The 16968-nt window shown below is 43.7% G+C and overlaps 1 protein-coding gene across 1 annotated transcript in view; it reads right to left on the bottom strand.

Annotated features, from left to right (window-relative positions):
- Window positions 1–16968, bottom strand: part of CD34 (CD34 molecule) — a 34685-nt gene that overhangs the window by 7260 nt on the left and 10457 nt on the right. The window contains exons 2-4 of the mRNA XM_027871708.1: window positions 13141–13374; window positions 11556–11821; window positions 8475–8555 (exon numbers count right to left, since the gene is read on the bottom strand). Coding sequence (XP_027727509.1) covers window positions 8475–8555; window positions 11556–11821; window positions 13141–13374 — 581 coding nt within the window. The remainder of the gene's footprint in view (window positions 1–8474; window positions 8556–11555; window positions 11822–13140; window positions 13375–16968) is intronic.

Raw genomic sequence — 16968 nt, 5'->3', positions numbered from 1 at the left:
ATCCATGTATGTATCCATCCAGCCTTGTATCTATTTATCTATCCATCTGCCTATCTATCTTTCTACCTATCCACCCTTAACAGATACGTAATCACAAGGCAGAGTCGTTTTGGTGGTGGCAGCAGCTGCAGACAGCCACGTCCCCTTTCCCTCCACCTCCTGGGGTTGATTTAAGCGAAGCCTGTGTCCAGAACGAGCTCCTTGCCTCCCCTGCACAGGAAAGGAACCCAAACGGGGGCTCTCTCCTCTGTCCGGTTGGGGGAGGAGGAAATGCCAAAGGAGCTCTGGCTACTTTCCTGTTGGGATGGAGCTGGGGTGGAGGAGAAAGCTTCCCGGCTGCCGCCGCTGCTCCTCCTCCTCCACGAACAGAGTGAGAGGGGGTGGGGGCTGGGCACCGAGGGCTCCTCCCTGCTGGGAATTGGAGCCTGGGTATTTTCCTACTGCTTTTGCATAACAGCAGAGGCCTTGGCTACTGCACACAGCAAGGTCAAGGTCGGCCACAGCCTGTGTTTTCTCCTTTTGATTGGGTGTCAGGGGAGGCTGAGGGAAAACAACCTAGTGGTGGATTATGCCAGAAGAGGAAGGCTTGCCAACTTCTATAAAGCATCCTGGGAAGAACCTGCAAGAGGGTTTGCCACTGGGCAGAATGGGCTCAGAAATGTAGAGCCTGAAGGAAGCCTTTAGAGGGGACCTGGTCCAACCACCCTCCACCTCAACTTCGGGTAAACAAACTGCTGCCCCCCAGATGACTTGCTCTAAGTGACACCGGTCACAATGGGCAGAGCTGGGATGTGAACTCAGGTCTCCTGCCTCTATCTTCTACACTCTATACCCCACACCACTTGTTTAACACATTCTGGATGGCCCAATGCAAGAAGCAGGCCTCTTCTCTCCTCCTCATTCCCCTATTCCTAAAGATCTCTAGGAAAGTTTCTCCAAGACCAGTCAGTTCTTCCACAACTTAAAGCTAAAAACTAAATCTCGAGAGGTTGGTGACGTGACAAAAGTCATACAGGAAGACACCTGACTCCTAATTCAGCTCTAGACACAATAACAACAGCAGCAGCTAACATCCATATAGTATTTACTTACGTGCCAGTCACTGCACTAAGCACTTGACAAATATTATCTCGTTTAAGCATCACAGCAATCCTGGGAGGTAGGTAGGTGCAATTATTATCCCCATTTTACAGATGAGGAAACTGATGCAAACAGGGGTTAAGTGACTTGCTCAGGATCATACACAGCTAATAAATGTCTAAGGCTAGATTTGAACTCACGTCTTCCTGACTCTAGGCCTGGTGCTCTATCCACAGCACCCCCGGCTGAATTCCTTTACATTCCAGAGGCTTAAGGAGGGAAGGGTAGGTAGATGTCTGCGTGGTTTAAGCTACTGCTGGGTGCCTCCCCTCCTGAAAAATGCACAAAAGCATAGGTTCCCCACACAAGTCACCAGGCATATGTCCAATGACCTCTAGGGAAACCTCACCCTGGAAGAAACGCCGGCAGGAGTCATTCAGCCAACAAGCACCCTGGTTCAGGTTTTCATTATTTCTCACCTAGACTTTTGCAACAGCTAATTTCCCTGCTCTCCAATCCATGTCTTACAGCACTGCTCAAATAATCTTCCTAGAATAATTTATATAGTAACAAGACCACCCAGACAAACAACGTTGAAACACTTAGGAACTCTAATCAACACAATGATCAATCCCAATGCCAGAGGGGATTCTCTGCTGCTCTCCTCCTGATTGGGGGGGTGATGGGCTCACAGAGCATATCGAGACATATTTTGGGGGGACGTGGCCAATGAGAGAATCCATTTTGCTTGACTATACATGTTTGCAACAGGAGTTTTATTTTTCTTGCTTTCTCAATGGAGGGCTTGGGAGGTAGGAAAGAGAAGCATATTCATTTGAAAATAAATAAAATTTAATCATGGCAATCTTCCTAATGCCTAGTTCTGATCATGCTACTCCCCTGCTCCAGATCACTAATATTTCCTCATTACTAAATAATACTTCCAGTTTCTCAAACTGGCATTCAAAGTCCTTTACAATATAATATCAACCTACCCTTCAATTCAATTCAACAAATACACAGAGCTCCTCCAATGTAGAAGGCACTGTGCTAGGTCCTGGACATACAAAAACAAGATGGAAACCAGTCCTAGCCTTCAAGGAACTTTCATTCTACCAAAGAATACGTTTACACAAATAAATTAATATAATATACAGGGTGTCCCAAAAGTCTTAGTGCAGTTTGGAGCTCAAATTAAAAAAAAAAAGTCTGCCTACCGTCCCACTTTAAGCCTCTGTGATGTAAAGAAATTCAGCCAGGGAGTGCAGTGGATAGAGCACCAGGCCTGGAGTCAGGAAAGACCTGAGATCAAATCTAGCCTCAGATATTTACTAGCTGTGTAACCCTGGGCAAGTCACTTAACCCCTCAGTTTCCTCATCTGTAAAATGGAGATAAAATCAACTTGAAACAAAATTCAAAGCGAAGCTTTAATGAGGTTGAAACTGCACTAAGACTTTTGGGACACCCTGTATTATTTGAGGAGGAAGACATAGAGAACTAGCAGGTAAGGAATTCAGGAAAGGCTTTCCACAGGAGACAGAAGAGTGTCCTCTAGGACACAGCCTTAGTGGACTTCCACAGGTAGGAAGGGGTGAGGCAGGAAACACACTATGATTCTGAGGATGAGATGGTCAGACAGGTAGCAGGGGAACCAGAAGAGACAATCAGAAAACCGTACAGTGGGGCAGCTAGGTGGCATAATGGATAGAGCACTAGCCCTGGAGTCAGGAGGACTCGAGTTCAAATCTGGCCTCAGACACTTGACACTTACTAGCTGTATGACCCTGGGCAAGTCACTTAACCCCATTCATTGCCTAGCAAAACTCTCCCCTCCCAAAGAAAACAAAAGAAGACTGTACAGAGTGTCATGGATGCTAAGGGAGAAGACAGGAGGAGGAGGAGGAAGGATGTTAATAGCTTCAAAAGCTGAGGAGATGTCAAGAAGGAAAGACCATTACAATTACCAGTCGAGAGATCATTGTTAACCTTAGAGAGAGTGGTTTCCATAGAGGGGTGGGGCTGGCCCCCTCCTCTCCATTCCCACTGAAGTCATTATAGTCCAGGCCCTCACCCCTACCCATCCAGATTATTGTAATAATTTCCTAACCTTTCTTCTTGAATTCAGTCTGTCCTCTCTCGAATCTAGCCTTTGTGCAGGGCCAGATTGATTCAACTTCTGCATGATCTGGGGCCAACCTGCATGCTAACCCAGCCTAGCCCCTTCCCTTTCCCCTTTCAGGTACATTTCAGACAAACTGGACCGGCTCCATCTCATCTTCTCACCTCGGAGACTGCCCTTGAGCCATTTCCCACATCTGAAAAATGTGTTCTTTCCTCTGCCTTCCATTTGCTGCTGACATCTCTCGTTTTCTTCAAAACTCAAGTCAGATGTCACCACCTCCAGGAAGCCTTCCCTGACATTTATCTCTTCTCTTTAAATGTCTCCTCATTCTTTATATTTACCTCATTCTCCCTTCTATCACAACATCCAGGATCACAAAATCAAGGAATTAGATAGCAAGGGATATCAGAAGTCATCTAATCCAACCAACTAATTTTAAAGGTCAGGCTTCCTGTGAGGGAGGTGATGAGTTCAGAGTGCAGATCACAAAATATAGCTAGCATTTACATAATGCTTTATGGCTTGTGAGATGCTTTACAAATATTATCTCATTTTATCCTCATAACACATATTTATCTCCCCCTACGATATGGTCATGTGCCAAGTTCTTTTCTAGATTCCTTTTTATTTTTAATTTAAACTTTATTTTTATTTTTAACTCTATATTCTCTCCCTCCCTCCACCATGCCCCTCACCTATTAAGAAGGCAAGAAATATGATACCCATTATATATGTGTGTGTGTACATATACACATACATATACATAGATACATACATACATACATACATAATGTAATAGGGCAACTAGGTGGTACACTGAATAAAGCACCAGGCCTAGAGTCAGAAAGACCTGAGTTCAAATCTGGCCTCAAACACTTACTAGCTGGGTGATCCTGATATGTCACTTAACCCTGTTTGCCTTAGTTTCCTAATCTGTAAAATAATCTGGAGAAGGAAATGGCAAACTACTCTAATATCTCTGCCAAGAAAATCCCAAAAAAGGTTCACAAAGAGTCAGACATGACTGCAAATGATTAAACAACATATATAGATATACAGTCATGCAAAATATGTATTTATATCAGCTATGTTCTGAAAAAAATCTAGATTCCTTTTATGTGCTGTCTTCCTCCATTAGAACATAAGCTTCTTGAGGGTATCCACTGTCTTTCTTTCTGCTTGTATTTCTAGCACTTTGCACAATGCCTGACACATATTAAAAATATAATAAATGCTTGTCGTCCTACTCAAAACAACACGGGGAGGTAGGTGGTATTATTATGTTCATTTTACAGGTGAGGAAAGCAAGGCAGAAAAAGATTAAGTGCTTTGTCTAAGAAGATCACACAGCTCAGAAGCATCTGAGGTAGAATTTGAACTCGGGTCTCCTGGTCCAGTGCTTTCTCCAACGTGCCTCCTAGACATATTTTTTGGACTTTGCCCGTGTAGGGAAGTTTGTCTTTTTTTTTTAATACAAGGGAATGGAGGTGGGATGAAAAGAAAATAAGATTTTAATTAAAAAAAAATAAAATTCAAAGCCAAAAACATTTTTGAGACCCAATGAGACTAAGTAACTTGCTTAAGGTTATACATGGAATACTGGTTCTGAATTATTGGGGTTCTTGTCCTTATCCCTCTTCTTCCCTATCTCAGACTGATCATAGCCATGTGACATTTATCTTTGCACTCCCAGGATGCAGCTCAGTGCTCAACACATAGATGCTAAATTTGTGTCTGTCACATAGAAATGAAGGCCTGATTTAAATACCGTCTCCTCTACTAAGTCCTCTCTAATTGCTTTGTGACCCCCCCCCCATTGGTGAGCTAGTAAATATAACAACTGGCTTTCTGGCTGGTAAATGTAACAGCTGGCTGTGGGGGTGGGGGTGGGGAGGGATGTACACACAACGTGCTTAAGGTTAATCTACATTATTGACATCCAGCACTTTCCTATGTCTAGACAAGTCTAGACAACAAACAAAACAATAATCCAAGCCCTGATTTATAGTGTTTCTTTCCAAGATGAAAATGCTTCTACTGAGTATTTAACAACTGGCTCTCCTGATCGATTACAGCTGGCTCCAGCACAACCAGTCTTAAGTACTGTCTCTCTCATCTGATTTTTTTTTATCATTCTTGGTACCCTCTTATGCATGTTTCTCATCCTTCTTCCTAAGATCAATCTTTTCACTGGTACAGTGTTGCAGCTTAGAGAAACCTCTTCTATTTTTAGGCCAATTCTTCCTCTGTCCAATAAACTGCCAATGGCCATGACCACTTTCTCCTATCTGTGTTCCCCTTTTGTTCTGACCCTTCTGTAAAGCCCCTAACTGATTGGTGCCAGTGACCACGGAGGTGGAAAACCATTCAAATTCATCTGGGTGGGACTTTCCCTTCCCTTCCCTAGAGATCTGCTCTGCTCCAAGGAAGCTGCCCTGACCCCAGGAGCTGCCCAAGGGGCCCCCAGCTCTAGGTGTCTCAGAAAGACTTCTTGATGTGACCACGTGCCATAGCCAAGGTCCTGGGGCCTGAGTCTCTTAGCAAGACCATAATGGACTTCTTCCTCCTGCAGTCTCCCAGAGACGATTGTACCTAAGGCTCCCTGGAGACATTTTCTATTGCATCCATTCTCTGTTTAGAGGCAGAGTGGACAAAGGGTCTCTGGCATGACTTGGGTATAAATCCTTCCTCTGACACTTATTACCTGTGTTATACATGGCAAAAATTTCATTTCTCAGCCTCAGTTTCCTTCTAAAAATGGAGGGGTTGGATTAGATAATTTTGGGGATCACTTCCAGCTCTGAATCTGTGATCTTTCCTCAGTCTTGCTTTGTGGGTATCAATCCCAGCCCCGGTCTGAAAGGGTGGTTGGAATACCCCAGTGCTCTTCCTTTGTTGTTACTTTCCACCCCCTCCCCACTACTCTTCTAGGTGTTTCCAATTTAGCCTTTCCTTAAACATATAAAATAAAAGAGCCTACTGTTTTCAATAGAGATCCAGCTTGGCATAGAGGAGAAAAAGCTGCCTTCAGATCTCAATGAAGGGGTGTGCTGGAACCAGCTCCGACCAGCTCCCAATTGTTCAGTTTTCAGTGAGTGTTTACATCTCAGAAATCCACAAATGTTATAAATCACGGCATGATTTATTGTTTTGTTGATTATCTTTTAAGAAATACTGGAGAAAATAATAAAGTAGATTTAAAAGATGTTATGGATATATTTTTAGAAAGCCAGTTATTTAACATTTAGCAGCACACACCCCTATCTATAAGGCTCTGGATTCAAGCCTGTGACTTATTCTGGAGGTGTGACCCTGGTCAAATCATTAGACCTCTCAATACCACCCCTCCCCACCACCAGGCTTCTCTCAAAGTCTGTGAACTGTAGGAATGGTGTTGATTTACTTTGAAACAGAGAGTATCCGAGAGAAAAAAAAAATATTGTTTTCAGCATTGACTGGCTCATCTGATTCTTCTGGAAAGCCCTTTTAGTTCCAGAAATGGAACTCCCTCTGACACGAGGGAGTGCCAATACAGAACACACAGCATCTTCCTAGTTGAAGGGGCTGAATTAGATGGCTTTCAGCTCTCAGTCTATCATCTTATGAATTGCCGTGGTCAGAAATCACAAGAAGGAGGCTACCTTTGGAGAGCTGAGCCTCTAGGATGGTCCTTGGAAAAAGACCTGTGGCCCAGGGTCTTCCAACCTGATCTTGGAATCTTCCCAGCTTGGCTTGTGCCTCCAGAAGCTTCACTTTCTAGTTCAAGGTCACCTCCCTAGGCACAATGAAGCATCAGTGGCAGAGGATGGAAGGCCAGGTTTCTCATGTTTAACTTCTAATCACTATAACTCACGAGTTCCAGTTAACTGCGTAAATACCTGTCTTATCTCTCCCTCTGCTGGACTGTGAGCTCTTGGAAGGCAGAGACAACTCTGTATCCAACTGTTGTCTTCTCTTCAGGGTAAATAAACATTTTGTATGGGGTTTTTTGTTTGCTTTTGGTGTACTCCCTAGACCTTAACACAACAGTGAGCACCCCAAATGGCCGAAAGCTCTGCTGGCCACACTAAATTGTTCTATTGCTGTCCTTTAGGCCCCCATCTGAGGGAGCAGTAGCACTTGGCTTCTCAACCCAGAGAGTCCAGCAACAATTAAGATTTGGGCTCTCAGGGCAGGTGGATCTTAAACAAAAGCACAATGATCTTCCGCATGCCTGGAATAAACATCCTCTCCTGAGGCCTGGACAGATATGGTGGGAGAATAGGCCAGAGGAAACCAGCCAAGCTGTGAGATTCCAGAGGCGTATCTACCCAAATGGCCCCTACGTACACGTGGTCATTCTTTCCCACTTCCCTTTCCATGGAAGGTCCTTGAGATCAGAGACTGTTTTACTTTAGGCAGGGAACTTGGCACATAGAAGGCATTTAATGTGTGATTGCTGACTGAATAACTGATTGATAACTACCATTAAGGAAATCTGGTGTGAGAGGGGCAATATGGAGCATCTGGAAGGCTGCTGGCTCTGGAGTGGGAAGACTCAAGGTCTACTCTCGGCTCTGAGAATTAAGTAGCGTAGGGACAAACCACTTAAACCTCTCTTTTCTCAATTTTCTCAGCTAAATAAGCATGGCAATATGTTTACTACCTACCTAACTCCAAGGGTTAGTGTTAGGAAAAGTACTTTGTAAATCTTTCAACACAACTGAAATGTGATGTTATCACAGGGCCTTGGGAAAACTAATGATAGCTAACCTTGGTGTATAATACATTGGCCTTTCCCAATGGGTTGGCCATATCTAGGATCTTATTTTAACCAGTTAACTGGTTAATGGAACCAGCCAGCAAATCAGTGGCTTAACTACCTAGAAGCTGGACCTGGCTGGGACTAGAAGCCAGATCCCTTGATTTCCAATCCATGTATCCTTTTTGTGAGAGTTGTTGCCTCCCTAAATTCTCTGATCATTAACTGTTTTTCTGGATGGAAAGGTACCTTTGAGGTTTTAGGGAGGTGAACTGGTCGAGTATGGAAGGAATTATAACAAATGAATCAAAGTGGAAATTGTGTTTGCTGTTGTCTTCCCACCAGATGGCAACCCTACACAGCCTAAGCCCAAAGCCTCTGAAACCACTGTGGAATCCCAGACAGACCAGTCTGATCCGTTTTCCAGTGCCTAAGCTTCCATTGTAACCTTCTGCCTTGAGAACGGTCATGGCAGCAAAGGGTCTAAATGGTGGAGGATTGAGGGAAGACTGGGAAAGGGTTCGACTTACACAACTGTAGGTCTCGTTCAACTCCAAGCAGATGCCCTTCGATGCTTGTACTTGCTTGATTTTTAAGCATCTGATGTGTTTCTAGGGAGCAAAACCCCCACAAAATAAGTCAGTATGCCCATGACCTCTCGCTCCTCCCCCGCATCCATCCATCTTTAACGCCGCCCTCCTCCTTTGCCCAATTTGGTTCCTGGTGATGTCTCTTCCTCTTCAGAAGTTTGATAGAAGTGAATCTTTAAATTAAAATTTATTTTTGAATTATTATCCATAAACTTTGATTATCTGTTACTCTCTACTCCACTGTCCCCTGTCCCCATCCCCATCAGATTAACCAAGGGTAGCTCTACTGGTCTAGGCCTGAAAGCAAGGAACTATATGGCAAACAATTGCCATCTTTAGCCAAGTGGTATCTTTGCAGAGTGGAGCCCCTGATGATCCCATCCCACAACCAAGAGGGATGGAAAGCTACCATACCTTCCTTCAACGATGTCTTGGATTCCTATTCTAGTTCTCAATCAATCAACCAACCAATCAACAAGCATTTATTAAATTATCTCCCACCATGCAAAGCTTCTTAACCTTTCAAGACTTATCCCCTTCTTATTGATAGCCACAGACTCTGAAGCTGGAGATCAAACTGAGCTTATCCCCCCAAATCAGCCTTGTTCCCATTATCATCTGGCTCTACCACAACTTGGCCTAGACCAGAAAGAATACCACTGGTTCTGGGCAGTTTGTGGACCTGTAAATTAGCCTCAGGAAACTTCTCACAGGGCTTCCATTGACTTCCCAAAGCAGAAATAGCAGAACCTTATAGCTGGAAGAAGCTTAGAGTTCATGGCAAAGGGGGTTGGGAGAGTGGGTTTTATAATTTGTTCTGCTGTGTGATGAGGCAAGTCACTTAACCCTGAGCCTCAAGTCTGCCCATGTACGTCAGCAAAGAGCTACAGCCCAGCCTGACAGGGGCATGAGGGCAAAAGCTCCCATGATGGCTTTGAGATCTATGAAAGTGAAAAGGAGGTGGTCAGGTTCACTGGGGATATTTTCCACTGAGCCCCTTGGTCCTCTGGACAACCAACGGGAGCAGTCATGATACTGCATAGCGTAGCTTATAGCTGAAGAAGGATGGACTTGTAGCCAAAGGATCATGGTTAAAATTCCACTTCTGCCACTAACTGTAAGGGTCACCTTGGGGAAAAAACTTCTTCTCAGTTGCTTCATCTGAAAGATAAAGGATTTGAACTACATAATGCCTAAGGTCCATCATACTAACTGGGCCAAATGGAACTCTAAAAAGGGTGTTTTTGTCTCTTCTCCAAGCAAGGCAATTCTGGGTTCCGTTGTTCAGAAATAGAGCCTGATCCTCAAGGCTCTAACACAACGCTGTTCATATCTGGAGATACTGACTTCTAAACGGACTGGGTCAGAACCATGCTGTGTGTATATTCCTGTTCTCTCTCCTAGCGACTCTTTCTTTCTTGTATTTCCTAACATCTCTCCCACTCCTGCCCTGGCTACCCAAAAGAACAAGAGCAGAGATGGTCTCAGTTTTGTCATCATTTCCCCAGCACTTAGCACAGTGCCTGGCACACAGTAGGCACTAAATAAATCCTAAATCCACATTCAGTCTTCACTCTCCCTGACCCTCCCCCCTCGCAATATCCAATCAGGTGTCAAGTTTTTCTTAATTCTACTTCCACCATATCTTTTCCTTTTCTACTTTCACTCTACAACCAAAGCTAGTTCAGGCTATCACATCTTTCTGGACCTGTAGCTTCTGAATTAGTCTCTCTATATATAATCTCTCACCTTCAAAAACCCAAATGCCAAAAACGATGTTTCTAAAGCATAGGTCTATACTACTGTGCTATAAGAAATGATGAAGAGGCTGATTTCAGAAAAAACCTGGAAAGACTTGTATGGTCTGATGCTGAGTGAAATGAGCAGAACCAGGAGAATGTTGTACATAGTGACAGCCACGTTGTGTGATGACTAATATTGATAAACTTAACCCCTCCCAGCAATACAAGGATCTAAGACATCTCCAAAGGCCTCATGATGGAAAATGCCATCCACATCCAAAGAAAGAACTATGGAATTTGAATGCAGATCGAAGCATACTATTTGCTATTTTTTTCCTCTTCTGTTGAGTTTTGTTTCCTCTTTCTGGTGGTTCCTCCTATTGGTTCTAATTCTTACTTACAACATCACTAATGTGAAAATATGTTTAATAGGAATGTATATGTATAGCCTATATCAGATTGTGTGCCATCTTGGGGAGGGTGGTGGGAAGGAAGGGGGAGGAAAATTTTAACCTCAAAAGCATATGGAAGTGATTGTTGATAAAATAAATTTTAAAAAATGTAATTGGGAATAAAGCATAGGTCTGACCATGCCTGTCAAGAATCTTCAATGGATCCCTCTTACCTCTAGGATCAAACATTAAGGGGGTTCTTCTAGTTTAGCCCTTTACTATCTGGCTCTGGCCCACTTGTCTTTGAAGGTAGGGACTGATTGGTTTTTGTCTTTGTATTCCCAGCACCTCACACAACACCTGGCACACAGAAAGTACTCATTATCATTAATTGCATACCTAGAATTCACTCCTTCCTCTCCTCCACCTCTGGGAAATCCTCATTTCCTTCAAGATTCAGCTCAAATGCCACCTTCTTCATGAAGCCTTTCCTGTTTCTACCCCATCCCCACCCCCATTCAGGTGCTAGTGAGCTCCTCCACAAATAACTTTGTATTCATTTTATATATATATATATATATATATATATATATAGCATGTCCCAAAAGTCTTAGTGCAACTTTAACCTTTAATAGCTAATAATAGCTTTTAAATTAATTAGTTAAATTTAATAAATAGCTCAAAGCTGCACTAAGACTCTCGGACACCCAATATTATGTACATGTTTTCCCAATTAAAATGTAAGCTTTTTGAGAGTGCTTCCTGCTTTACTTTTGTCTTTGTATCCATAGGGATTACTTCAGCGCCTGGCACATAGTAAACAATTAATAAATGCTTGTTGATTGATGGCCGGATTGATTATTGATTGATTGATTGATTTCACCTACCTCAATTATAACTGGGACCACACTAGTCAGCAATGGTTCTGTAGAAATGGTTGTAGGGTTGGTACCATTGGTGAGTGGACTTGATGTGGTCTCAGACACGCTGGTCATCACTGTCTCCTCTGGAGAAGATGAATTGGCTATTGTCAGGTTGGTGGGCACCGTGGTGACTGGAAGGATCTCATTTTGGGCAGAGGTGTTCACAGCTCCAGAGGTTAGGCTGACTCCAGAGGTAGATGTGCGATTCCGAGTTTCAGGCTCTGAGGTTTCTTGCATGTATTAAGACATATGGACACACACACACACACACACACACACACACACACACACACACACACACACGCAGAAAAACTCTGATTATAATCCTCAAATATAATGCTGACCAAAAGGGCAGGGAGCATAAGTAGTGACATCTAGTGACAATTATTCCCTCCCTGTCCTCAACTCTTCTTTTTTAGGGGCTATACTGGCCCCAAATCCATCTCAGTACTTTTAGGTACAATTTAAAGCATTTCTTGGAATACTCTTGGGATTTTCAACCTAAATCAGACTGCTGACCACCAAGGTCACTTTAAGGCACCAAGCCCAAGGCCCCTGGACCAAGGATGACCATGTGTATTCAAACTGGTCCAGGTCAGATCCCCACTGCAAAACTAAACTGAGTACAGTTTGGGATAAGAGGTCATTTGTACTTGACTTATTGGTTCTCCTCCTGGTCTCCGGGAGTGTTCAGGGATAGCCCAGATTAATGATTCACTTTGGGACATCCTAAATCCCTACTGTCTACGTGATCTAAGGCAATGATATCAAACCAAAATAGAAACAGGGCCTACTAAACCATACCTAAGGATCCCTAAAGGACTCCCATGAACTCAGAAAACCCATATATTAATATTTATCTATGTTTTATTGAAGCAACTAGGTAGTGCAGTGGATAGTGTTGGGCCTGGAGTCAGGAAGACCTGAAATCAGATTCAGCCTCAGACATCAGCTGTGTGACCTTGGACAAGTCACTTAACCTGTTTGCCTCAGTCTCCTCAACTGTAAAATAGGCACTTACCCATTATTCGCCCTGTAAAATAACAGTACCTACTTACAGGGTTGTTGTGAGGATCATAATACAAATGAAACAATATTTGTAATGTACTAAACTATGTGCCATATAAATGCTTCCATCCCTCCCCTTACTATATTTTTTATCAATTTTGTTAAATATTTCCTAATTACATTTTAACCCATTAGAGTGTAAGCTCCTTGAGGTCAGGACTGCCTTTGTCTCTTTTTGTATCCACAGTGCCTGGCGCACAGTGCCTGGCACACAGTAGATACTTAATAAATGTTTTATTAGTTGATCTGGTTTTGGGTACCTCAGGAATGTTGTGGGTACATTCGGTCAAGGCCAGTGTTTGATACCCCTGATATAAGGGGCTATAATTCCCAAACCAGCATGGAGAGAGTGCAGTTCTCTCTAACTGGTCTAGATGACTCCATTTAGCCTGGAATGGTACAGAGGAGCGAAGGGGGTAGCTCTCTTCTAAGGAATTTGCACAAGCATTTGAGGGGTTGCCAGCAGGTCAGATGTCCTTACCTGGGTTAGGTGTGGTTGACTGTGTACTCCCTGTAGCTGTGCTGCTCTTCGGGGAAGTGAAACTGGGACTGGGGCTGGAGCTGGGGCCACGGCTGGGGCTTGGACTGGCGGTGGTATTCCTAGGGGTTTCTTTAGTTGTTCCTTTCCATGGAGAAGTGGTAAGACTTAAGTCATTCTCTGGCCGCACGGTCTTTTCTTGATGGTTAATATTTTCAGCTGCTGCTCCTCCTCGGGCTTTGGGAACAATCAGAAGTTAGAATCTCTATACTTCGAGGAAGTTGATCTAGCCTTCTGTGGCCCAGCAGAATCCCTCCACTTATGCCCTAACCTCCATGCACTAGTCAGCAAGTAATCATCTCCACTCAACTTCTCCCCAGACTGTTTCTAATGAGTCTGACTCTGCCATCTTACTCCAAAAAATCGCAGAAAGTTGTAAGTGAAAGGATGCTAGGCTATTAGCTCATAGGAGATCTAGAGCTGAAACATCCAGTCCTATCCTTTCATTTTACAGACAAGGAAACTGAAGCCCAGGTCACACAGGTAGTGAGTGTCAGAGGCAGGATTTATATGCAAATCCTCTGAATCCACAGCCTGTGCTCCCAGGATACCTGAGAGGACATCTCACCAAAATTCTCCGCTAAGAAAAACGCCCAAGTTGGTGAATCTCAACCCCTCAGAATCTGCATTTTTTTCTTTAAATATTTTTTATTGATCTTTTGTTTTTATATCACCAAAATTTTCCCCTGCATCCCTTCCTCTCTCTCCTAGAAAACATAATATAAAAAGGGCTATTTTTAAAAAGAAAAAGATCAAGGAGAGGAAAAAAATCAGCAAAGCTGATAAATATATTGAAAAAATCTGAAAACATATGTGATGTTCCACACTATAGCCTCCCACCTCTGCAAAGGAGTTGGTGGGGGAAGGGAAAGGTTTCTTCTCACACCTCTTATTTGGGGCCAATCTGCATCTTTTTTTTTTTTTCTAAGGAAGCTACTGTTACCAGCTCCTTGGAGCTTTTCCCTGATCCTACCCCACCCCAAGTTTTTTTCCTTCTTAAATTAACTTGTATTTCCTTATCTGTTTTCTATTTCCCCAGCAGAATATGGGCTCCCTGAGATCAAAGAATCTTCCCCCTTTTTGTCTTTGTATCTCCAGTGCCTAGTTAAGTGCCTCGCACATAGCAGATACTTAATTAAGGTTTGATGAACTGAAATGAATTAATCTGATCTCTGGGCTCATACATTATATACAGTTTCCATAATCCTTAGCTCTTTATCTATCTCTCCCCTCACCAGCCCTCATTTTCTGATCTTTCCTTTTTTTGGACTCTAAATCCATTCTCTTTCCCTTCAGGGCACACAGCCCTAAAGATTCCCACCTCTTACCCCCATGAGCCAGGAAGCACAGAGGGAGCCGATCTAATAACTTTTCCGGGCCTTAGTTATTTTCTAAAGATATTCTGTCTCCCTAGCCCAGGTAACGAGGATGAGGAAAGTATGGTGTCGAGGAGCTCTCACGACCTTAGAGGCCAACAGTAGAGAAACCTGAAGAAGGACTCAAGGCAAAAGGGGAACCCCAGAGTCCCAGATTACCCCCCTGAGCCTGACTCTCTGTGCTGTCCTAGCCAGCCAGCACAGAGCACTTGCTGGGCCCATCTCACCATGGATCTCAGAGTAATTCAAAGGCTAGAATTAAGCTTTATAACACCTGCCTAGAAAGAAAGGATGACATCTTTGTTTACAGATGATAAAACCAGAGCTGGAGGGAGTCTCTCTTTCCCTGCCCCAACCCAACTGCCCAGGCTCAGCTGAGAGAAATCTCCCATTCTGCCTCTGCAGAAATAAAAAAATCATAGCATGTTAGAGCCGGGTGGGATGTTAGAGATATAGTTCAACCCCCTTATTTTACAGATGAAGAAATTGCAGTCCACAACAGCAAAGTGATTTCCCTATCCCTGAAATTCTTACCTTACCTTGGCCAGGTCCTGCTCTCTCCACACTGTGACAGCCTCCTTCTACAGCCCTTGCCCCCATTTTTCCCCAAAATGGACTTGCTGATATTACCAGCCAGAAATCTTATTCCTAGACAATGAAGGATTTGAATACAAAACCCAGAGAACAGAGACTACCTCCTGTGACTATACTGCTCCCATCTTGGACACATTTCTCACAATGTCGTATCAGAGCCTGGGTGACTCTGTTATTAACTGACTGTCATAGATACTGTAACCTATTGATTAGATAATAATAATTATTAGGATGGAAATAATATTTCCTAATATTACAGCAAATCCTCCTCCGAAATTTCCCTCTCTTGCCCCCTCTTGGGCATGGAGGAGACCCTGGATTCTTAGAAGCTATGCTAACAGAGGATGAGTTCAGCTGGGTCCTCTCAAGCCAGAAAGGCTTCAGGTATGGGCTAAGCAATGGGCTGCATGTCATCTGTTATCTAGAAAAACAGTTTAGTTTTGTTCATTGAGACTCATCACCTTTTGGTGGTGTGTGTTATGTGTTTGAATCGGAGCAACTCATGAATACCATCTAATAAAGCACAGATCCCCATATGGGATCACAGAATTCAGAACTGGAAAGGCCAGGTCAACTCCCTCATTTTACAGATGAGGAAACTGAGGCCCAGACAAATGAAGTGACTTGCCCCTGGTCACAACATGAAGTACGTAGCAGATCCAGGATCCTGTAATTACATGTTGAGGGATGGCCCATACTGCTGGAATCACAGCTGTTTTGAAATATTAAAAGAAATCCCAAAAGGGCCATTTGTGATACCCATAATCCCTGCTATGAGGGGAGGCTGAGGCTGGTGGATTACTTGAACTCAGGAGTTCTGAGCTACAGTGTGCTAGAGTCAATCTAGTGTCCACACTAGGTATGGTACCAATATAGTGAGCTCCAAGGGGCAGAGGGCCAGCAGGCTGCCTGAGGAGGGGTCAGTGGCTCAGGTGAGAAACACAGCAAGTCACTGGGATCAGGCCAATGCACTTCCTGCCTGACCAAGATAGGTAAACCCATTCTCAAAAGGAAAAAAAAAGTACAATTAAAAACACCTACTTTCATTTAGTTGGTATATCTTGTCTGTTTTTTACTTTGAAAAATAAAAGCTTTAACCCCTTTAAAATTTATCCTCACAACAGCTTTGAATTAATTTTGGGAAGAAATAGCCTAATTTTATCGGTGAAAAAACTGAGGCATATGATGGGAAGGACTTAGGTCAGTGAAAAGCTATGGGTCTTGCCTGTTGAATGATGCTGTTAATGCTCCACTTCCTTGGAATAAGAGTCAATGGGATCGATGCTACGAACTTTGCCCCTTGGAGAGTTGGTGGCAAGGGGTCCAGGTTGGAACTGAAGCCCTTGGAATCTGGCTGCTTTTCTGTCATCCTTTGTGGGGCTGGGGTCAAGGTCAGGAAGTACATAAAAAAGGAAACCACTGCTTCCAGATTGGGAGGCAGGTGGTAAATGGTTAGCAAGCCTCTGCCCCACTCCTCAGTCCCTTCTTTCTCTACAGAAGTCTGACCAATCTAACCTAGAAAGTATGAATTTGAAAAGGCAGCCCTTCTGCACTCTCCCCCCCCCCCCCCCCCTCCACCCCAGGACCTTCCTGGTTCCCGGGAATCTCTTTTGGCTCAATTTTCTCTTTCTATAAAGGAAGCTGGGCCACGCTGCAGTGATGTCATACTTTGAACCCCTTCCCCCAAGGGGCCTTCTTCAACTCAGACAAACACTTCTGAACTTTTCCAGATGTTGAGAGAGAGAGAGAGAGAGAGAGAGAGAGAGAGAGAGAGAGAGAGAGAGAGAGAGAGAGAGAGAGA

Source organism: Vombatus ursinus, unplaced genomic scaffold (genome assembly GCF_900497805.2).
Source record: "Vombatus ursinus unplaced genomic scaffold, bare-nosed wombat genome assembly UNPS02014798.1, whole genome shotgun sequence".
Lineage (NCBI taxonomy): Eukaryota > Metazoa > Chordata > Mammalia > Diprotodontia > Vombatidae > Vombatus > Vombatus ursinus.
The sequence above is the reverse complement of the archived record's forward strand: the minus strand, read 5'-3'. Positions and strand labels throughout refer to the sequence as shown.